This window comes from Solanum lycopersicum, chromosome 12 (genome assembly GCF_036512215.1).
Source record: "Solanum lycopersicum chromosome 12, SLM_r2.1".
Taxonomy (NCBI): Eukaryota; Viridiplantae; Streptophyta; class Magnoliopsida; order Solanales; family Solanaceae; genus Solanum; species Solanum lycopersicum.
In genome coordinates, this window is record NC_090811.1 from 64,129,815 (window position 1) to 64,152,084 (window position 22,270).

The 22,270-nt window shown below is 33.2% G+C and overlaps 4 protein-coding genes across 4 annotated transcripts; all 4 read left to right on the forward strand.

Annotated features, from left to right (window-relative positions):
* Positions 1 to 7,463: 7,463 nt before the first annotated feature.
* Positions 7,464 to 12,211, forward strand: LOC101246807 (abscisic acid receptor PYL9). Its single transcript, XM_004252560.5, has 4 exons — positions 7,464 to 7,819; positions 8,394 to 8,609; positions 11,423 to 11,716; positions 11,847 to 12,211. Exons 1-3 carry the CDS (start codon positions 7,709 to 7,711, stop codon positions 11,639 to 11,641), a joined length of 546 nt encoding a protein of 181 aa, XP_004252608.1. The 5' UTR covers positions 7,464 to 7,708; the 3' UTR covers positions 11,642 to 11,716; positions 11,847 to 12,211.
* Positions 12,212 to 14,112: 1,901 nt separating this feature from the next.
* On the forward strand, positions 14,113 to 15,594 carry LOC101261794 (senescence-specific cysteine protease SAG39-like). Its single transcript, XM_004252604.5, has 2 exons — positions 14,113 to 14,622; positions 14,863 to 15,594. Exons 1-2 carry the CDS (start codon positions 14,190 to 14,192, stop codon positions 15,450 to 15,452), a joined length of 1,023 nt encoding a protein of 340 aa, XP_004252652.3. The 5' UTR covers positions 14,113 to 14,189; the 3' UTR covers positions 15,453 to 15,594.
* Positions 15,595 to 16,850: 1,256 nt separating this feature from the next.
* Positions 16,851 to 18,409, forward strand: LOC101246517 (senescence-specific cysteine protease SAG39-like). Its single transcript, XM_004252559.3, has 2 exons — positions 16,851 to 17,283; positions 17,590 to 18,409. The coding sequence occupies exons 1-2, from the start codon at positions 16,851 to 16,853 to the stop codon at positions 18,177 to 18,179; spliced, it is 1,023 nt and encodes a 340-aa protein (XP_004252607.2). The 3' UTR covers positions 18,180 to 18,409.
* Positions 18,410 to 19,709: 1,300 nt separating this feature from the next.
* LOC101246228 (senescence-specific cysteine protease SAG39-like) lies at positions 19,710 to 21,152 on the forward strand. Its single transcript, XM_004252558.3, has 2 exons — positions 19,710 to 20,236; positions 20,563 to 21,152. The coding sequence occupies exons 1-2, from the start codon at positions 19,801 to 19,803 to the stop codon at positions 21,150 to 21,152; spliced, it is 1,026 nt and encodes a 341-aa protein (XP_004252606.2). The 5' UTR covers positions 19,710 to 19,800.
* Positions 21,153 to 22,270: the final 1,118 nt, after the last annotated feature.

Here is a 22,270-nt window from a genome sequence, read left to right on the forward strand (position 1 = left end):
ATGAAAATTATTATGTGGTTTACATTAAAACTTAAGAGATCAATTTATAGAACTAAAATTAGAAAAAGGTCAAAAAGATCATTAATGTGTGAATGTTAAATTGTCAATAAAATATTTTTTTTAAAAGGTTTTTTGCAAAATGGTCAATTGGTTATTAATTAGATTTTCCCATATAATTATTGGTGTTATTTTTTCTATTTCAAAGGTCTTTTTAGGGGAAATTATTTTTTTCTGTCAAAAGATTTTTCCCAAAATGGTCAATTGGTTATTAATTAGATTTCTTCCTAAGATTAATGGTTTTATTTTTTTATTCCAAAGTTTTTTTTGGGGCAATTAAATTTAAGGCATATTACATATATTAAGTTCTAAATTTGGCTTCAAATTTTAACTTTGACCTTCAACTTTCATAATGCACAAACATACATTTTAACTATCTAACTTTTAAATAAATAAACATATGAGTCCTACATGACACAATACACGTAGGACACCATGTAGGACAAAAAATGACATGTAGAACATATGTGTCTATTTTGTCCAACTTTATACAAGTTTAAGTGTCTATTTGTACATATCCAAAATCGAAGGACATAAATGTAATTTGAAACCAAATTAAATGACACATTTATGTATTATATCTAAATTTAATGATGAATCTATCCTAATGAGGAACATTTATTAGTCATTATAATGGTTAAACTAGTTTGTTGAAAAAGTATAAAAATGCATCAAAGTGGCAAGATCAATATATTCATTAATGATATACATCATTAAATTTTGTTATTTTTTTATAATATATAAAAAAAATCTTATTAAATTAATATAGATGAAATCATAAAATACTAATTTCTCAATTTCAAAGTGAATTGTTGAGGCAATGCACATTCATTAAGAAAAAGAAAGTGTAGGACATAAAATAAATGCCATTTTCCACTTTTTCCCTTTTAGTTATTCTCAAAATATACTTAAAAATATAACTAATTCAAAGTAAAAATAATAATCATAAATATGACCAAATAACTCTCTTAAAATTATCACCTAGAAGATATAACTAAGGGGTAAAAATCAAAAAATTTCCTAACAACTCTTTTGTGCTTTGAACAATTCACTTATTTTGAACTATAAAAAAGGGCTCAACAATTCACTTATTTTAAAATGGAGGGAGTATTATTTTATGAAATTATTATTTAATTGATAAAATAGTGTTTTGAGATTCAATAAAAGTTAATTTTGATTGCATCAAAAACACTTTATCTTACTAATTTATGTATCATATTCACACAAATTCACATAAAAAAATTATTATACATAAAGTACAATGAATACATCACTATTATTGTATCTCAATAAATTATGTATCATATTTATTGAATTCATATAAAAAATAAAGTTCAAATATTTGTATTTGTATAAATTCATTATTTCGAATTTTATCATATTTGTATAATTTTGAAATTTGTGTTACTCCAAAAAACAAATCTAATTTTAGATCAACAATTATACCCATATTTGTTTGAATACGTAATTGTATATTTTACTTATTGAATATATAAGTACAAAAGCCTAGCAACATAATTATCTATATCTATCTATATTATATTAAAATCATGAACTTCTAACTTGAACATTAAATTACAATATATCCCTAACTCAGATTGTAATTTTTTCGGTGGATTATAACTTTTACAATGAGTTGTGACTTTTATAATAAGTTGTAACTTTTCTCAAAGGGTTGTGATCTTTTGATGAGTTGTGCCTTTTGCAAAGAGTTATGACTTTTTCAATTAGTTGCGATTAAGGGTTGTAAGTTCTAGGAAATGTCATGACTTTTCAGATAAGACACAAAAAACATTTGTTCATACTTTTCTTTTTAACTATAGATAGAGGGATTTCCTCTCATTTTCAACCATAATTTTTTTAATCTTCTACTCTTCTTCTTCTTCTTTCATTTTAAAAAAATTCGTGTGATTTATTATCGTTGAGTTAGTTCGACATTTAGCGAAACATGAGTTACCAATATTCTGATGAAGTAAATTGTTCTATCCTAAGAGGGTATAATTCTCAACCTTGAGTTCTTGAGGAGATAATTCTGATGAAATAATAATTATTTTCTTGCACAGTATATGCATTAGTATATAATGTTTCAGTTAACATGATAAATTCTAAATTCACTTGTTTTTGTTAACACTTTCTTTTGTAATGTAACTGTATGCTTCTGAATATCTTTTTAAAAATAATTAAATTTTCAAGAGTTAGAGAATTGTCACCATATATTTTTTTAATGCTAATGAAAAAAGAGTCACTTTATTTATCAGTGCTACTTATGTGATTTAGATTGTAAAAAAGTTTGCTTCAAAATAGTTATTACAATATAAACATTTTCATTTTGTTTTACTATTTTATTATTTCTTAATATTTACTTTTAACGAAGAAAAAATTATATGACTTGTAATAACGTCAGTTGAAGTTTGTATTAGTTTAATTTTTATTGTAGTCTAAATTTATTTGTTTTTGTTAACAATTTCTCTTGTGATGTAGATATATACTTCTGAATATCTTTTTCAAAATTATTAAACTTCTCAAGAGTGGAGAATTGTCACGATTTGATTTTTGATGCCCCAAAAAAATGAATAACCTTATTTTTCAATGCTATTTATGTGGTTTAAATTGTCACGAAATTTTCTTCAAAATATTTATTACTATATATAAATATTACATTTTTTTTATTTATTTACTATTTTTTACTATTTCAATATTTTCGATGAAGAAAAGTTAATATGACTTGTAATTACGCGTGGGAAGTTTGTATTAGTTAAATTTTTATTGAAATCAAAATTCATTTATTTTATATCATTTTCTCTTGTGGTCTAGATATATGTTTCTGAATATATTTTTTCAAAATTATTAAACTTCTCAAGAATTAGAGAATTAGCATGATTTGTTTTTTTGATGCTCAAGGCAAAAGAATGACTTTATTTATCAATGTTACTTATGTGATTTAGACTGTCAAGAAGTTTGATTAAAATAGTTATTACTATGTAAACATTGCCTTTTAGATTTACCAATTTACTATTTCTTAATATTTCATTATTTTTTATGAAGAAAAAAATCATTTCAGATAAATATATATGTCACAAAAATGTATTATCAAGTTAACAAGATCTTTTAACTTTTAAATATATTATTTTAAAAAATTCCGATGTCTTTTAGGAAATCCTATAACAAATATTGTTTATTAAGGAATATTAATGATGCCACGCTCCGAACTTACACAAGAGATAACTCAAGAAATAACTTAAAATTAATTCTTAGTCAAAATGACAACTCTAGTCTTAAACGTTTTCAACTGAAATGAAAAGACCAAAGGAACTAACACTATCTGTCTATGAAGCCTCTAAAATAAAGAGGGATGTTGGGACATGACCCCAATCATTCTAACAACTGAAAACTAAAAACAATAACTTGAATGATAAAGATGTCCTCCGGAATGAAGGGAGACTCACCAATTGACTCTGAGCTGCTCACTGGATCAACGGTACGTCGAATGGCGATCCTAGTTATCTGTGTTTGCATCATAATACAATGCAGTCCAACTGTCATCAGTACATTGAATGTACAAGTGTGCGAGTTGGAATGCTAAAACAACTTAACCTTGAAAAGAGAAAGGACCGTTTGGATGGGCTTAATAAAAGTAGCTTTAAAAAAGTACTTTTGAAAGTGCTGAAACTTATTTTTAAAATAAGCAGTTATGTATTTGGATAAAAGTGCTGAAGTTGCTATACTAAACGTGAAAAGGAAAAAATGGAAGAAAGAGATGTTAGGGTTATGTGGGTAATTTGGAGATTGTATAAAAATATTAAGGGCAAAAAGATAAAAATGTGGTCAACTTAAAACAGCTTATAAGCTAAAAAAAAAAAAAGCACCCCTACCCCAGCTTTTAACTTTTGGCTTAAAATAAGTTTTTTTAAATTTAAAATAAGTTACTTTGAGTATTGCCAAACAGTTAAATAAGTCAAAAATCAGCTTTTAAGTCAGTTTGACCAGCTTTTAAGCTGAGCCAAACAGGCTCTAAGAATGAAAACTTACCTGCTCAACTCATGAATAACATAATTCAATATAACTAACTCATTTCATTGTATATTAGTTTAAAGACATGTGCAAATAAAGAAAAGCTGTTTAAAACATGGTTTTCAACTCTGTGTATGCAAAATACAATTTACTATGAGATGTATGTAAAATACAAATAAATTTATGTAAACTCATAATTTTAATAAAAGACATATCATTCTTCCTCTCAAAGTCTACTTGTGCAATGTACGAATTAAGTTCCATAACCCCATTCATACTAAGCAGAAGCTCTTGAGGAACCATTCAATTTCTGTTATGGGAGTTTATCTAACCGACAACTATCACTTAAGAGCTATAGTGATGATACAACACTATACCTTGCGCTGCCAAGGACCGACCTATATCTTGCCATAAGTATAGGGAACTATCTTAACTTAGTGGATCAACTAGCTTAACTTACATGATCATCTAAAAAGTATGACCCGTTAATATCCATGATGGCTACATGATTTTCATGGAGACTTGAGTTAATATGAACTCTCATTCCCTCATCGGTGCTCAATACTACTCCCAAAATATACTTTAGCTCATACTTTTAAATATAACTTCTTTCTTTGGGTTGAGATAATTGCTCAACACTAAGCTTTAGAAAGTTCTCTTGGAATCAATGTTCCCATTTCTAACTCAAAACTCTTTTGGAAATCTTAGTTTCCTCTTATCTTAAGTGTGAAAAAATTTATAGGCTCTTAGGGAATACTTAGTTCCCTTATAACTTTTGAGAAATGAACTCAACTCTATGCTCTTTGCTTATCTTGAACTTGAAACTTAAAACAAAGTTAAAACGTTTGTTAAAGACTCTTAAAAACTTTAAGAACTTACTTTGACTTACTTCTTAACTTTTGGACTTGACTTTTAACTTATTTGACTTTAATCTTAACTTTCCTTGAATTGGATTATAGATTCAAGGTTCATGATCTCATGCTTATGAATGATTTCATGATGTTTAGACGTACCTTAGAGTGTTAGAATCAACTAGGAAACATAGGTTCATCACTTAGAAACTAGCTCAAAAAAATGGGGGAAGAATAGGGTGAACTAGCGTCCTAAGTGCTCTGAGAGGCGTGGGGCGCCAGGCTCCAAAATTCTGAGGCCAAGTTGGGGCACTCTGGTTAGCACGGCGCCCCAGGGCCCGACTGACAGAGATTTTCATATGGGGCTATGGGAGGTGTGGCGCCCCAAGGCTCTACGAACAGGCCTTCTCGACCTTTCTCCTTCATTTTTCATCTCTAAACCCTCTATACTTTCATGGTTCTTTCTTCAAACACTTAGGATCATTAGTACCCTCAATACCCAATAGATTTAACTCAAAATAACTCGAAAACACGAATCAAATCAACACTAGGCATCCAATAACTCAACCAACAAGAATTCAATAATGTTCTTCAGGAACTTCGGTTTTTATTATTCAACCAACTCGAAAATCAATGAATTGAAACAAGTTTGGTGTGTGAATGAAATGACGCAATACTACAAGATCACACATATCTTTTTAGGGATCACGCCCGACGAATTCCATAAGCCAAACTTTGACGATCATGAATGTTCTTGCTTTCTCTTCTCCTTTCTCCTTTTTTGCTCCTCTTCTTTTCTCTTCTCATAAAATCCTAACTTTTTTTTTTTATATAAAAGAGTGAACTAAATAAGATCAATTTAGACTCCAATTTATAACCCCAAAACGACATAAAATAATTGGTAAGGAAAAGACAAATTTGCCTTTCCCAAATTTGAATTGGACTATTCTTAATCCAACAACCCAACTTCTGAAAGACATAACTCACTCACACGATATCGAAATCATGCAAACTCGGCGTCGTCGAAAAGATCTCTCCAAGGGATTTCCGACCATATCAAAAACTACCTCTAACTCATCCTGAGCTAGGAGTTATAGTCGTTTGAAGTTGACAAAAAACTCTCTTTTTCCTAACTTAAGAAAATTTCCAGATTTTAATTCTTTGCAAAAGTGATTATTTCAACTTCTAAGCTTCTTCCAAGCTATTTCAATTTTCGAGATGTTACAAGTGAGATACGACTAATTACACGATTGAAACTCATCAAATTGAAATATATATACACATTATTGCATTTAACTAGAAAAAAAATTCATTGACCATCTTCAAAGGTTTGTTCGAACAAGAGATATGTATGACGATCGACATTGAACATTCACAAAATAATCTGCAATATTATTTTGTGCAAAGCTTATTATTCAAAACTTCACTTAAATTTTCTGAATTGATAATCACGTGCAGCGCACGTGTCAACAATCTAGTATTTATACAAATACAAATGAAAATAACTCAATTATACAAATATATGCAAATTATACAAACGTACCTGTAAATTATAAAACCAGGTGTGAATTTTATGAACGAGTAAGCTATAGTTACGGTCTGTATGCAAACTATAACTAATGAGTCTAATTATGTTTATTATTGTAACAATTTGTAAAATTTCCCCTATTTTAAATAAAAGATAAAATTCAAATTTCATTTGTGAAATGATTTTTGAGATATATTGATATTGATATGAAATTATATAAATCTATAGCAAATCAATAACTAAATTCTCTAAATCAATATTGTTGGTTACATTATTGTGTTGATCAATGTCACATCCAAGTATCTATGACATGTGGATTCGAATATTCGATTCGATTAAATTAAAAATGAATAGAAGAAGGAAGGGAAATTAAGTGAAATGAAAGCAAGCAAGCATTATCTCTTTCATTCACCAAATTTTGAACTCTCTTTTTCTCTTGTCAAAACTATATGTTTCCATTTTAGTTTATGTTAAATATTTTTTCAATTTATTTTTATTTGTTTATTATATTAAAAATAAGAGAACTATTGAAATTATTGCTGAACTTAATATAAATTATTAATTTTATTTTTTAAATTATTGACAGTCTTAACTATACTTGACTAACATAACTTAAATTGTCAGTCAACTTAATAGTTTGAAGATGAAACTAATAATTTATATCATATTTAGCGATGTTTTTAATACTTCTCGCTATTAAAAATAGGTATTCGTTTTTATCTATTCATAATAAAATTAAGATATAATTTGTTATATTCTTTTTATTATTATATACTATTCATTTTTAAATTTAAATTACTATTTTGATTTGCTTTAAGTCGATAATTTTTTGAAAATAACTTCTTTATCTCAAAGAGCTAGTGGTCATGACGTTTACACTCGATATTTCACTTATTATTTTTATTATTACTAGTATAAAATTTTTTTCAAATCAATCATAATGGATAAATATGAATTATATTGCAATAGGAACGAAGCTAGAATTATATAGTGTGTCTCCATCTAAGTATTACTGTGCTTTGAAATGAAAATTCTGAAGCCGTCACTATTGCGCGATCTGTGTGGGAGTAGTGAAGTAAAGGGACCCCCAAATGTCCACTTGCTCTGTATTTTTTTCATAAAAAATGGAGCAATTTTGGACCATTCAGCCATCGGAAGTTCCAATAGGCGATGCGTTTTGGACTCTTTCTGATTCACACTTTGCCTTTTCTCAAAACCCCACCATTGAATTTTTTTTTTCTTTCCATTTTTTTGGTTGGAGATGATGAACAATATGGAAGATGAGTACATTAGGAGACACCATAGGCATGTGCTCGACCACAATCAGTGTAGTTCTTCACTTGTTAAACGCATCAGAGCTCCTGTTAATCTTGTAAGCTTAATCCATTATGTACTTGATCTTTTCATATTTTCTCAGATCTATATGTGATCATCTTGTTACAAAGGCTTTCTAGGATTATTCATATAGGGTTATTTACATTGTAGAAAAATAAGATTTGGGATTTTATCTTTTTGGAAATTTTTTTTGGTTGAATTGTGTAATTTATGATATTGCTGCTATATTGAAATTTGAGGTAAAGAAGAAAAAGAACGTATTTTTATGTGGAAGATAGTGTTGATTGTTTCAATGAAGTGGGTTGATAATTACTAGGGGTATCACGTTGAATTTCTAGAAGAGACAAAAATATTAGGTGATTCTTTCCATCTTGTTCGAGCTTTGGTGGATAGAGTTGCTCCACATATGCTACAGTTATAAAAAGGAATGTGTAAGGTAGTGTTAATTGTTTCGTTACGTAGAATGTTTGCATGGTTTGACTTTGGAGTTGGCCTTGGTAAACCAAATTGCATTATGTTTTTGATTTCATGTGTAGCTAATATCAGATGGGGGACTGATTGTAACATATATTGTTCTTATGGAGGTCTTTCTGATTTGGTATGTTTCATAGGTATGGTCATTGGTGAGAAGGTTTGATCAACCACAAAGGTACAAGCCATTTGTTAGCAGATGTGTCGTGCAAGGGGACCTTGAAATTGGGAGTGTGAGAGAAGTGAATGTTAGGTCAGGTCTTCCAGCTACCACCAGCAAGGAGAGGTTAGAGCTTCTAGATGACGAGGAACACATCTTTGGTGTAAAGATTGTTGGTGGAGATCACAGGCTTCAGGTATGCATCTGTTGTTTTCTCATAGAATATACATGGATGCATTGGATGGACTTTATATGTTGGCTAAGTTGTAACATCAGGTGTTTTTTTGTATCTTATGATTATTAATAAGTGAAGTTGTGTTTAATGGTAAGAAACCATGTTTTCCACTAACCTTCTTGGCTCGTGTATCTGCATGTACTTCAATAACACTGACAACTGTATTTCCTTCTCTTGCTGCGGTTGGGTGGGGGACATGCTTTTCATTGTAAAAGATTTATACGTACTTGAATCTTAGCTATTTTCTCTCAGTTACTCCAACTAGAGATGATGTTACACCATTCCACTATGCTGATTATCCTCTTCCTCCTTCTCACCTCTTACCCCTTACTCGTGGAGGTAGAGAGGCTGTTTCTGAAACCACAATACTAACTATCTCAATATACGAGGTAAATTTTTAACATTCTATTTTGATAGAGCTGATTAATATCAAAGACCCCTTATAAGTTAAGCATCCATTATGGGGTGAGAGTCACTAGGTTATATTATTTTATAAATGTGTACAAACAGAATTTGAACTTGAAACTTCATGTGTTTAGCATTCATTAATGTCACCTTTGCTTATTCAAATGCCTTCAAGGTATGTGTATGTGTACGCCTGATAGAGATAGAGAGTTTAAAGTAGGGGTGGGAAAAGCACAAACAATGAAGTTTTGAATTAGAAGTTACCTGAGATGGTTATAGTGATCATAAAGTGTCCATTCAATAAAGAAATTCAAGCTTGAGCCTAAAAAATGTCTGCTGAAGTTTAAATGGAAGTAACTTGAGTTTTACTCGCACCTTGTCTGCTTCTCATGTACAACCATTTTCTTTATTGCGCCAGACTCGTCTTACTAAGTTAATACTTATGTAATTGTGTTTGAATATCAGATGGAAGCTGCTTGCATATTGTGTTCCATACTATTCTTATTACTTTTCTTGAGCAATCATGGACCTCCTATCCCATTTTACATGATGGTGTTTGACTGAATCAGTATGAAATTTTTTGACACAAACTAATTATATCAAATTAGTAAAGTTGACCTTGATAGCAACAATTAAATGGGAGATGACAAGAGTTCCACATATCTCTTCATCTTCTGTTTAATAAAAAAAATCAGTTTTGTTCCAAATAAGTCATGTCAATAGCATTTAAAATGGGATGTCTATCTTTTTACACAAAATGAAGAGAATAGTGTCCCATAAACTGGAATAGAGGAAGTTTTAGTATTTTTTAAGTTAGATCCCAAATGGTTTGTGTTGTGGAACTTTAGCGGCTCAGGAGGTGAGCATGTTGAGCTGTTCCATTCATCAAATATTCTGTTCTTCATTACTGTTCCTAGGTTAGGAAATGGAGAAGTGAATACCTGGTCAACTTTCCCTCGTAGCAAGAGACGTTTCTGTGGTTTTGTTTCTTGAATGGGATGTAGGGATCCTTTTACCTTTATAAGATTTCACAACTTCTATTTCTATCATCTATGAATGTTTAATGCTAATATTTGTCAACTGGAACGATGAAAAGCAAAATGACCTGCTGAATATGAATTCGTATGTATGGTTAGATAATATTCCTCTGGGAGAGGGCAGAGGCTAATACTAAGTCCAAATAATCTACCTCACATCATCTTAACTCCAATTTATTGAGCTTCTGGTGTAATAGTAGTTGGATTGACAATGAAGATCATACTTTTTTTATTTCTTATTCCTTATGGGGGTGAAGATGTAATGCCGTAATCTTTTGCCTTTTCTACTTCCCAGTGCCTTCTGGGTACAATTTATAATGAAATTTACCTTACCGTGAAAAGAACAGTTTATTGAGCTTTGTGTATACTCCTTTTCTGTCCATGGTCTTATGACTCTTATCATGTGCATGTACACTCATTAGGTTTGGTGTTTGTCAGGAATCTTTTGTTTTGTTTAGTTCCTTTATATACCACTAGAAAATGTAGAGAATCTTTTATGGACCTCTAATTTTTTTTCTTAATATATACATTTATTGAGTATTAGACTGAAGCATATCAAGATGGAGTTATTCAAGCTATTTTACTTCCAGAAAAAAAGAAGTGCAGATGGAGTGGAATGAATGTTGAAAATTCTTAAAGCCATCAACAACTAGTTTTGGATTAAGGTAGTAGCAGTTGTAGTTGTTGGACTGATAGCTCAGATGGTTATTCATATTGAACTGTTCCATGGTTGCTTTTTGGCTAAGAAATGGAGAACTAAGACGTGAATGCAAGGATAGCTTTTCCTCCATGAGAAGAGGGGTTTCTGTTGTTTCATATCGAAGAATCGACAGAAATTCAGTGAAAATGTGTCAAGGGATGCTAGGACCATTTTGCCAAAACAAGATTGTGCAGCTCCCCTCTATCGCTTCTCTTATTAAATATGTTATCCAAACATCTGATAATCAAATGATGCAAAATTCACAGGACCTGCCTAGAGTATGAATTGTAAGAATCGATAAATAAGTCCCCTATGCTTGCACATTTCAAGTCTAAGGAACCTACCTTGCGTTATCTAAACTCGATTTATTAAGCTCTCTATGAACTCCGTTTCTTTTTTGTCTTTTTCTGTTTCTTTACCAAATACATATAGCTCATCATGAAAATATTGTGCTTCCGTTTACATAATGTGAGCTAACTTTTCTTCCACGCTGTGTAGTAAAATTATGGTAGTATGTTTTTGCATCATTTTCTGGAGTGCATATTTTTTGTTGGAAAGCATAAGTATTACTCAATATATATATACTGAACTTGTTAGCAAGTGATTTCTCGTTTTCTATGAAAACATGGCAGAACTACTCATCGATTATCACGGTTCATCCCGAGGTCATTGACGGGAGACCTGGAACAATTGTAATCGAGTCATTTGTAGTAGACATACCAGATGGGAATACTAAGGACGAAACATGCTTCTTTGTGGAGGCCCTCATCCGGTGTAACCTCAAATCATTAGCTGATGTATCAGAGCGTTTGGCGGTACAGGGCCATACCGACCCTATTGATAGAATCTAGCTTCACAGTTTTTGCAGATGCAGCAGCGTGGGCTTATACGTTTTAGCTGCTGGAGCGTACATGGATTTTGATTAGGTGAGTAGAGCAACTGGTATTATGATTTTCCTCCTTGATCTCAGATGAGTGTGTGTATATATATATATATTTTTTGTTGATGCTTCCTTCAATCATCTGAAAGTCACCTCTGTTCTTTACATGCAACCAGATTATTCTTGCAATGGCTATTTCTCATTGTGAAGAACCAGTACTGATTCTGGCCGTGCAAGATATTGAGCCTTGTAAATATTTGCTACTGGATGAGCTTTCGTAAGTCATAAGATCATATCCTACCCTACTGTGGCAAAGGCGTGCTATACACTCGTCTCATCTAGAGGCTGATGTGCTAATAGTATTATCTTATCCCCTAGAACTGTAACTGTGCCTTTTTTGTTTTTGTACCTGTACAAGAAAAAAGTTCCTTGTTTGTTGTTGTATCTTTTATCCTTCGCTCTGTGTTGTATATGATTTCATGGTGCATTATTTGTTTACAAGAACATGTGGATTTGTGAAGCAATTTAATTGATTATGGTATGTGTGCTGAGCTTAGATGGGGCAATATGATCAGTAGTTCACAAATTCGAACTCTTAACTTGTTTAGAAGTGTAGTTTGTATCCTTCGTGATATCAGATGTCTTCTTGTTCTTTGCCAAATGCATTTTATGGGTTTAATTTAACCCATGAAGATTATATCTTAATGTGCAATTTTTACTTCTCAAAGATAAATTTATGAAGGAAAATAAGGGAGAATAACTATGCATGAAGAGAGAAGTGATAGAATGAGAGACAATGAAAAGCTTTGTGAGTTTATTCAAATGATGAACCTTATAAGTGAGGACATTTATCAGTGCGGTGAAAGATTAAAATTTGTTAGACACTTCATGTCATGTCTCGTTATGTCAATTTGACATTTTTTTTCAAATTTATGTTCTTTTTTTCATTTTCTTTTCACCTATTCCCACCCTATATAGTTATATTCTCCGCGTATTTCTCCATTTTCATGGTCTTTATTATAATATCTACTTGATTTTATTGTATTTTTCACCATACCTTTCTCCTATTTCTTCATTTTATTTGGTGTTTAGAATTGTAAATATGAAATCTAAGAAGTTATAATGGTGTGTGAATATGTTAAAATCATGATTGTAGATTTTTTTAAAAACTTAATTTTATTCTCCATTCTTTTAAGAAAAACAGGTTACATTCTTGCCATCAACTGGTGAGGTCAAGTATGTATTGTATTCAATAATATTAATCTTATGTTTTTACAACACATATAATAGAAGGTTTGAAAGAAGTCTTCGATGGATTTTTCGAAAATTTTTGAAAGAGTAAATATAAGAAGATGTACTAGCTGAAAACGAGGAAGAATAAGAAAAAAAAAGGCTAAAAAAGCAACACATGCACGCCAACAATGAGTGTAGTACACTCACTTTACCACATCAGCAAGATGTATCAAAATGACATAATAGGAAGCGACATAAGGTGTCTAAAATGATCAAAGTTTAGTTAAGGTGTCTAAGTGAAAGTTGATGTAAAGTTTAGGGGACCACCGATGGGTTACCCCAACAATATAATAACACAACACTACATAAAGACACCATACATAAATATGTCATTTAACTTGACTTTAACGAACATCTGTTTCCTCCAACGTTGGGCATACACAAGTAGACACTTAAACTTATATAAAATTGAAGAAATAGACACGCTTCTATGTGACATAGTTTATCACGACCTAAAAGCCAAGGTAATGATGACACACCTCGAGAACCCAAAATAGTGTGTAAGTCGAAAGAAATACACATATGAGACTCCCAAAGGGAAATCAAGCCACAATCAATAAGAAACAACAAACAAATTCCCAAAACCTTGTAGCATGAGTGTAAAGAGCATTCTAGGTTCTGAAATACATCTTAAGTCTTCGAAAAGAAATTAAAGACTATAAATGATAGATGGATACCAATGGTGATCCGGAAAGCAGGATTTCACCCTCTTAGTTCTATTATCCTTTTTTATGCAAATCCTATTCAGGGTGATCCTCTTAGCGGTTGATGGAATCTAGGACAACATGTAAGACACAAATTGCCACGTAGAACACACCTATCAATTTGTTCAACCCTATTCAAGTTTAAGTGTGTATTTGTGCACACCCAAAATTAGAAGCCGTTAGATGTCAACTGAGACCAAGTTAAAGAGACATGCTTATGTATTGTGCCAATATAAAATGCTATGGTCAACTGCTTTTTTGTTGTTGTTTCCATGTCATATTAAGGGCCAAAAGAGAAGCTATTGTGATTTTGGGAAGAAAACATATCAGAAAGTTACAAGTGAAAGGCTTATTAGATGTGTATATTTTAGAACAACAGAGTAACGTTTATGGAATCTACATAATTCATTATTAGAAAATGTTTAAATAGAACATCTTCACTAGTATAAATAATAGCTTGCTCCCTCTAGCATTCAAACACTAAAACATTAGTATCACTAGAAATATTTAGGTACTCAAAAAATGGCATTGGCATTTAATTGGAAGTTTGCTTTTGCAGCTCTACTAGTATTGGTTATGCAGGCTTATCAAGCCACATCTCGCGATTTGTATGAAGCCTCAATTGTCAAGAGACACGAGCAGTGGATGGCTCGCTTTGGGCGTGTGTACAAAGATGATGCAGAGAAGGCAAAAAGATTCAAAATATTCAAGGATAACACTGAGTACATTGATTCCGTCAACATGGCTGGAATCAAGCCTTACAAGTTGGACGTCAATGAATTTGCTGATTTGACGAATGATGAATTCAGAGTCACTCGCAATGGGTATAGAATGCCTTCTCATAAGAAATCCCCTGAAATCACATCATTCAAATACGAAAATGTTACGGCTCCAGCTACTATGGATTGGAGAAAGAAGGGTGCTGTTACTGGAATTAAGGATCAAGGGCAGTGTGGTAAGTTGAAGAGTTAAAGAATACACCTAAACTATCATTTTTTCAAACCTGAACTATTAATTGTTCCCTTTTCCTATCTAATGATCACCATCTATGTATCAGAACACACTTCGAAAATGATTAGGCCAAGTATCAGCCAAAAACTCGCAAAAAAGTGAAAGTCAGATGTGTTTTTGATCATTATCTCTATGTTAAACCAAAAACTCATGATCATATAACTTTCTTATTATAATATTGTAGGATGTTGTTGGGCATTTTCTGCTGTTGCTGCTACAGAAGGAATCAACAAGATCAAAACTGGTAAATTAATTTCTTTATCCGAGCAGGAACTCGTGGACTGTGATACGAGTTCTGATATGGGATGTGAAGGAGGTCTCATGGATGATGCATTTAAGTTTATCATCAAGAACCATGGGCTTACTACTGAATCCAATTACCCATACGAGGGAACGGATAGCACTTGCAAAACCGGAAAGGAATCTAACCATGCTGCAAAGATTACTAGTTACGAAGATGTTCCAGCTAACAGTGAGTCTGCTCTACTAAAAGCTGTAGCTAACCAACCTGTATCTGTCGCGATTGATGCTAGTGGATCAGATTTTCAGTTCTACTCAAGCGGTGTTTTTACTGGAGAATGTGGAACTGAGTTGGATCACGGTGTTACAGCAGTTGGATATGGTGAAGCTAGTGATGGGACGAAGTATTGGTTAGTGAAGAACTCGTGGGGAACTAGTTGGGGCGAGAATGGTTACATAAGAATGCAAAGAAATGTTGATACTGAGGAAGGACTCTGCGGAATTGCTATGGAAGCTTCTTATCCAACTGCTTAAGTATAGAAATTATGAACTCGTCTCGTCTATGTGTTCCTAATTTTAAGTGCACATCTAGAACTCTGTGTATGTAATATGTTAAAACAAAAACTTGTATGTAAAAACACTATTAATGTGATGAAATTATACTTTTATTTCCCTCCATCCAATCTCTTTGTTTATACTCGAAAGTCTCGGATTGTTTTTTCCTGTTTTTGATATTCTGTGCATAAACCAAACAACTCATTGAATTTAGTACTCACTTAGCCTACTGGCTATCCTTCTTACCTTGTGTTTTCGACTAATAAACTTATGACAGAAGTCATTTGATCCCTTTGAATTCCACATTTGAAGTTGTGGTCGGATCTATCCATTTAAAAGAATTGATTCAATACTTTTTTTTATGTTCCATAAGTGCTATTGATTTGAATTAGATCTGGATCAATCCATATCGAGTGACTGCCTCCATTATGTTGTCGTTAGCAAATACCACTATTTTTGGTATGGTTCGTCTACGCCTAGGACATCAGAATATTGGACTTTGAACGAAAAAGGCATTTCTGGTTCAAAAATGCCAAATCTTGTCTGAATTTATTATTTATCAGGACTCTTTGGCTTAAGTTCCTTCTTTAGTATTCATGAATCAATTGCAAGAAGTTGTTGTTAACAGACTAAATAAATCAAGATAGTAATGTACAGAAAGACACAAACTAATGGCCTACGTCTGGTCTCCTTGACATGCGAGGGATTTTCACTGTTAGACACTTATTTCCCTCTGTTATATTCAACGAGTGACTTTCGCATGATCAAATGAGTATGGTTTTAAGCACGGTCACACCAACGACTACAATGATAATTTTCTACTCGTTCACTACCAACGATATGGATTTCCTACATGTTCTCTCACTCGAACACTAGGAATTTTACAAAAGAAAGTGATGAGAACCCCTTCATTCAATATTGCAGTCAAAATTCTTTCATTGCTGAGATTGATTTGCTTTCTTCCCCTTTATTATTTAACCTTCGACTTCCATTTTCAGTATAGTAATATCCCTTGTCATGGTCCATGTCACGTAAATTGCCAATAAAGAAGCGATTGTATTTTGCATTCAGGACAACATTATGTTCATGTACTCCATTGCTAAGATTATGGGAAGAAAACACATCATAAAGCTACAAATGAGGTGCTCATTAGGATATATAATTTAAAGACAACAGAGTAGCATGTACGGGATCTATCTCTATTGTCACAATCACACATAGCATACCGGGCATTCCAGGGAACTCAATTACCATGAGAAAATGTCAACATTAACAACACCTGAAGTACTATATAAATTCCTTGCTCCCTCTAAGCATTTCATCAACATTCAAAACACATACATATTAGTATTACTACAAAGGTAGGAGTCGCGAAAAATGGCCATGACATTTAATTGGAAGCTTGCTTTTATAGCTCTACTAGTATTGGTTATGCAGGCTTCTCAAGCCACATCTCGCGGCTTGTATGAAACATCAATGGTCCAGAAACACGATCAGTGGATGACACGCTTTGGGCGTGTGTACAAAGATGATGTGGAGAAGGCAAAAAGATTCAAAATATTCAAGGACAATACTGAGTACATTGATTCTTTCAACAAGGCTGGTACCAAGCCTTACAAGTTGGACATCAATGAATTTGCTGATTTGACGAATGAGGAATTCAGAGCCACTCACAACGGGTATAGAATGCCTTCTCAAAAGAAATCCCCTGAGATCACATCATTCAAATACAAAAACGTAACTGCTCCAGCTACTATGGATTGGAGAAAGAAGGGTGCTGTTACTGGAATAAAGGATCAAGGGCAGTGTGGTAAGTTGAATAGTTAATGGTAAAACATACACCTGAACTATCTTTTTTTCGCAAGTTTCACACCCCAACTATAATTTTTTTACGAGTTTCACACCTCAACTATCAGTTCTTCCGTTTCCCTGTCCGAACAATCACCATTTATGTATTGAAACGCACATTAGACAATAACTCGCGAAAAGTGCTAGTTCAAATGTGTTTTTGATCTTTATCTCTATGTTTAACCAATAACTCATTTAACATATAACTTTCCTTTCAAATATGAATCAGCAATACTATAAACTAATCAACCTTATTACAATATTGCAGGATGTTGCTGGGCATTTTCTGCTGTTGCTGCAACAGAAGGAATCAACAAGATTAAAACTGGTAAATTGATTTCTTTATCCGAGCAGGAACTCGTGGACTGTGACACGAGTTCTGATATGGGATGTGAAGGAGGTCTGATGGATGATGCATTTAAGTTTATCATCAAGAACCATGGGCTTACTACCGAATCCAATTACCCATACGAGGGCACGGATAGCACTTGCAAAACCGGAAAGGAATCAAACCATGCAGCAAAGATTACTAGTTACGAAGATGTTCCAGCTAACAGTGAGTCTGATCTACTAAAAGCTGTAGCTAACCAACCTGTATCTGTCGCGATTGATGCTAGTGGATCAGATTTTCAATTCTACTCAAGTGGTGTTTTTACCGGGGAGTGTGGAACTGAGTTAGATCACGGTGTTACAGCAGTTGGATATGGCAAAGCTAGTGATGGGACGAAGTATTGGCTAGTGAAGAACTCGTGGGGAACGAGTTGGGGCGAGAATGGATACATTAGAATGCAAAGAAATGTGGATACTGAGGAAGGACTCTGCGGAATTGCTATGGAAGCTTCTTATCCAACTGCTTAAAACTTAAGAAATTATGAACTGGTCTAGTCTACGTTGTCATAATCTAAGTGGTGCTTCGGTGTACATATTCATAATTTATGTGATGTGTCCAAAACTCTGTGTATGTTATTGGTTTGTTTATACAATTTGAAATATTAAAACAAAAGCTTGTATGTAAAAACACTGTTAATGTGAGAAATCATACTTTATTGCCTTCCAATCTCTTTTGATATGCACTGCACCAACAAACAACTTACTGAATTTAGTACTCACTTAGCCTACTGATCGTCAGTTCTTACATTGTGTTTTCAACTGATAAACCTACGACAGAGTCATCAGCAGTAGTGAATTCAGTCTTACAAACATATATTGTTAACAGTCGATTGATAAATTTACCAGAGGCGGCTGAAAAGGTTTTTTATGGATCTGTATGCAATTTGAATTGGATTTGGATCAATCTATATCGAGTGACTGTTTCCATTATGTTGTTTGCTAGAAAATACGGCTATGTTTTGGTGCAGTTCTCTACACCTAGGACACAAGAATAATATCAAACCATGAATGATGAAAAGGTGCGAGAGTCAAGAGAGATATATTGGTTAGTGATTGTGAGGATGAGAAACTTACTGTAATACTTTGTTTTAACAGTATCAGACTATGTACCATTTGATAACCGTCAAAATCTTTCAACTTTCGTTCAAGTTGAAAATTAGTTCTCGTCTAGAAATATCCGTTGTTAGATCGAATCATTTATAGCGTAACAGGTTGGTTACACCTACAACCCTAATAGAAACTGAGCATTTCCTTGTTCAAAAATGCTGAATCTTTTCTGAACCATCATTTATCAGGACTCTTTCGCTTAAGTTCCTTATTTTGTAATCATGAATTAATGCAAGAAGTTGTATATAATAGGATAAATAAATCAAGATAGTATGTACAAGCTCAGATAGATAACAAGAGGAATTAAACACAAACGCATTTACCCTGGTTCAACCCAAACTAGTGGCCTACATCTAGTCTCCTTGATATGCGACAGATTTTCACTTTTATTCACTTATTTCCCTCTGTTATAATCAACGAGTGATTTTAACTTGATCAAATGAGCTTTTATAAGTGCCATCTTTGTACTAGAACTTCTCATTCATATTGCAGTCAACATCCAAAACTTACTCATGACCTTCTTTAAAGAAACAATTTAACTCTATCTACCTTCATTGCTTGGATGGATTTGTTTTCTTTCCCTTCATTATTTAACCACTTTCCTTCAGTATAGTAATGTATTCTTAATGGTCCATGTCACGCTAATGGCCAATAAAGAAGCGATTATAATTTACAACAAGGACAACATTGTAGTCATGTACTCCATTGCTAAGATTATGGGAAGAAAACATATCACAAAGCTACAAATGAGGGGCTTAGGATATTTATCATTTGAAGACAACAGAGTAGCATGTACGGAGTCCATCTTTGCTGTCACAATCACAGATTACATACCGGGCATTCCAGGGAACTCAATACCATGAGAAAATGTTAACATAACAGCACCTGCACTACTATATAAATTCCTTGCTCCCTCTGAACTTCTCATCAACATTCAAACACAAAAATATTAGTATCACTACAAAGGTACGACTCGCGAAAAATGGCCATGACATTTGATTGGAAGCTTGCTTTTGTTGCTGCTCTTCTAGTGTTTGGAATGCAGGATTTTCAAGCCACATCTCGCGGCTTGTATGAAACATCAATGGTTCAAAAACACGAGCAGTGGATGACACGCTTTGGGCGTGTATACAAAAATGACGTAGAGAAGGCAAAAAGATTCAAAATATTCAAGGACAATATTGACTACATTGATTCTTTCAACAAGGCTGGTACCAAGCCTTACAAGTTGGACATCAATGAATTTGCTGATTTGACGAATGATGAATTCAGAGCCACTCACAACGGGTATAAAATGCCTTTTCAGAAGAAATCCCATGAAATCACATCATTCAAATACGAGAACGTCACTGCTCCAGCTACTATGGATTGGAGATTGAAAGGTGCTGTTACTGGAATTAAGAATCAAGGACAGTGTGGTAAGTTAAACCAATTAGTAATGGTTATGTAACCCACCTTTTAAATATGAATCACTACTAGAAATAACGTTTTTTGTTTTTCCTATCACACCTCAACTATCAGTTGTTCCCTTTTCCTACATGAACAATCACCATTTATGTATTAAAACACACGTCGGAGATGATTAGGCCCAACCATCAGCCAATAACTCGCGAAAAGTGATAGTTCAAATGTGTTTTTGATCGTTATTTCTATGTTTAACCAATAACTCATTGAACATATAACTTCCCTTTCAAATATGAATCTGCAATACCAAAAACTGATCAACCGTATTATAATATTGTAGGATGTTGCTGGGCCTTTTCTGCAGTAGCTGCAACAGAAGGAATCAACAAGATTAAAACTGGTAAATTGATTTCTTTATCCGAGCAGGAACTCGTGGACTGTGACACGAGTTCTGATATGGGATGTGAAGGAGGTCTGATGGATGATGCTTTTAAGTTTATCATCAAGAACCATGGGCTTACTTCTGAATCCAATTACCCATACGAGGGAACGGATAGCACTTGCAAAACCGGAAAGGAATCTAACCATGCTGCAAAGATTACAAGTTACGAAGATGTTCCAGCTAACAGTGAGTCTTCTCTACTAAAAGCTGTAGCTAACCAACCTGTATCTGTCGCGATTGATGCTAGTGGATCAGATTTTCAGTTTTACTCAAGTGGTGTTTTTACCGGAGAATGTGGAACTGAGTTAGATCACGGTGTTACAGCAGTTGGATATGGTGAAGCTAGTGATGGGACGAAGTATTGGCTAGTGAAGAACTCGTGGGGAACTAGTTGGGGCGAGAATGGTTACATTAGAATGCAAAGAAATGTCGATGCTGAGGAAGGACTCTGCGGAATTGCTATGGAAGCTTCTTATCCAACTGCTTAAGCTTAGAATTATGAAGTGCTGTACATGTTCATAATCTATGTGATGTGTCCAAAAAACTGTGTAATGTTATAGGTTTGTTTATACAATTTGAAGTACTAAAACAAAAGCTTGTATGTAAAAACACTGTTAATGTAATGAAATTATACTTTATTAACTTCCAATATCTTACTTATGAACTGGTGTACTAGCAAGGGAATAATTAAGTCATTTGATCCCTTTGAATTCCATATTTGAAACCTCTACTATCAAAGTATGTGACTAAGACAAATCCCTAGCTCACGAAGTTAAGTATTGAACCTAAACGTAATGAGAATAAAGCAACATAAGTGGCATGACCCTCGGAACATGAGTACTCATCAATCTATCACCGTACAATCAATCCACTAGTCACGTGCGTGTGAAGGAACATCAGACCCTATATTTTAAAACAATATAGGCACAATTTGGATTAGTACTTTGAATGTACTGAATATGAATATGGGGAACATGCATAAAAAACACAAGCATAAATCATGATAGGTAAGGTCAATGCACTACTAAGTTCAAATTAACCATGGGAGCTAACCATGGAGTTCAATGTACCACCCCCTCGAAGAGGGCCCAATATATATTGCAAGGACACAAAGGATCATTCTTTCATAACCTCGAGACTTGGGTACTCGCCACTAGTCCCTCTCAAGACCAAAAACATTCAGAGAGTTTTGTTCTCGCTAATATTTTCCTTAAGTTCATGAACACTCGGCCTATCCTACGATGACACATAGTTTATGAGACACCACTAGTCCGCTCAGTGCTAAGTCCCCACGTAATTAAGCATTTTTCTCAAGAGTAGCTCCATAACATATCATGACATCATAACTTGTTCATAAAAGACACTTATCTTAGCATCTAAATCATGATCATATACCTTTTAATACATATTACAGATTTAACACAGTATTGTTATAAATAAAAAAATATCACAAAAATTAGTAATTATTTATTAAAATTTGTCAGTTTCCTTAATTTGAAACTATAATTATGTCAGCCAATCAACTAGTATATATTTGTTGGGAAAATTACATGGGATGGCAAACATTCCTATGTAATTAGTTAATAAGGGTATAGTTTAATTTATT

Excerpts from the sequence above, each read along its gene's own strand:
- LOC101246807 (XM_004252560.5), top strand. The coding sequence starts at position 7,709 with ATGATGAACAATATGGAAGATGAGTACATTAGGAGACACCATAGGCAT. Across the intron at positions 7,820-8,393 it reads TCAGAGCTCCTGTTAATCTT|GTATGGTCATTGGTGAGAAG; the intron begins GTAAGCTTAATC and ends TATGTTTCATAG. Across the intron at positions 8,610-11,422 it reads GTGGAGATCACAGGCTTCAG|AACTACTCATCGATTATCAC; the intron begins GTATGCATCTGT and ends AAAACATGGCAG.
- LOC101261794 (XM_004252604.5), top strand. The coding sequence starts at position 14,190 with ATGGCATTGGCATTTAATTGGAAGTTTGCTTTTGCAGCTCTACTAGTA. Across the intron at positions 14,623-14,862 it reads TAAGGATCAAGGGCAGTGTG|GATGTTGTTGGGCATTTTCT; the intron begins GTAAGTTGAAGA and ends ATAATATTGTAG.
- LOC101246517 (XM_004252559.3), top strand. The coding sequence starts at position 16,851 with ATGGCCATGACATTTAATTGGAAGCTTGCTTTTATAGCTCTACTAGTA. Across the intron at positions 17,284-17,589 it reads AAAGGATCAAGGGCAGTGTG|GATGTTGCTGGGCATTTTCT; the intron begins GTAAGTTGAATA and ends ACAATATTGCAG.
- LOC101246228 (XM_004252558.3), top strand. The coding sequence starts at position 19,801 with ATGGCCATGACATTTGATTGGAAGCTTGCTTTTGTTGCTGCTCTTCTA. Across the intron at positions 20,237-20,562 it reads TAAGAATCAAGGACAGTGTG|GATGTTGCTGGGCCTTTTCT; the intron begins GTAAGTTAAACC and ends ATAATATTGTAG.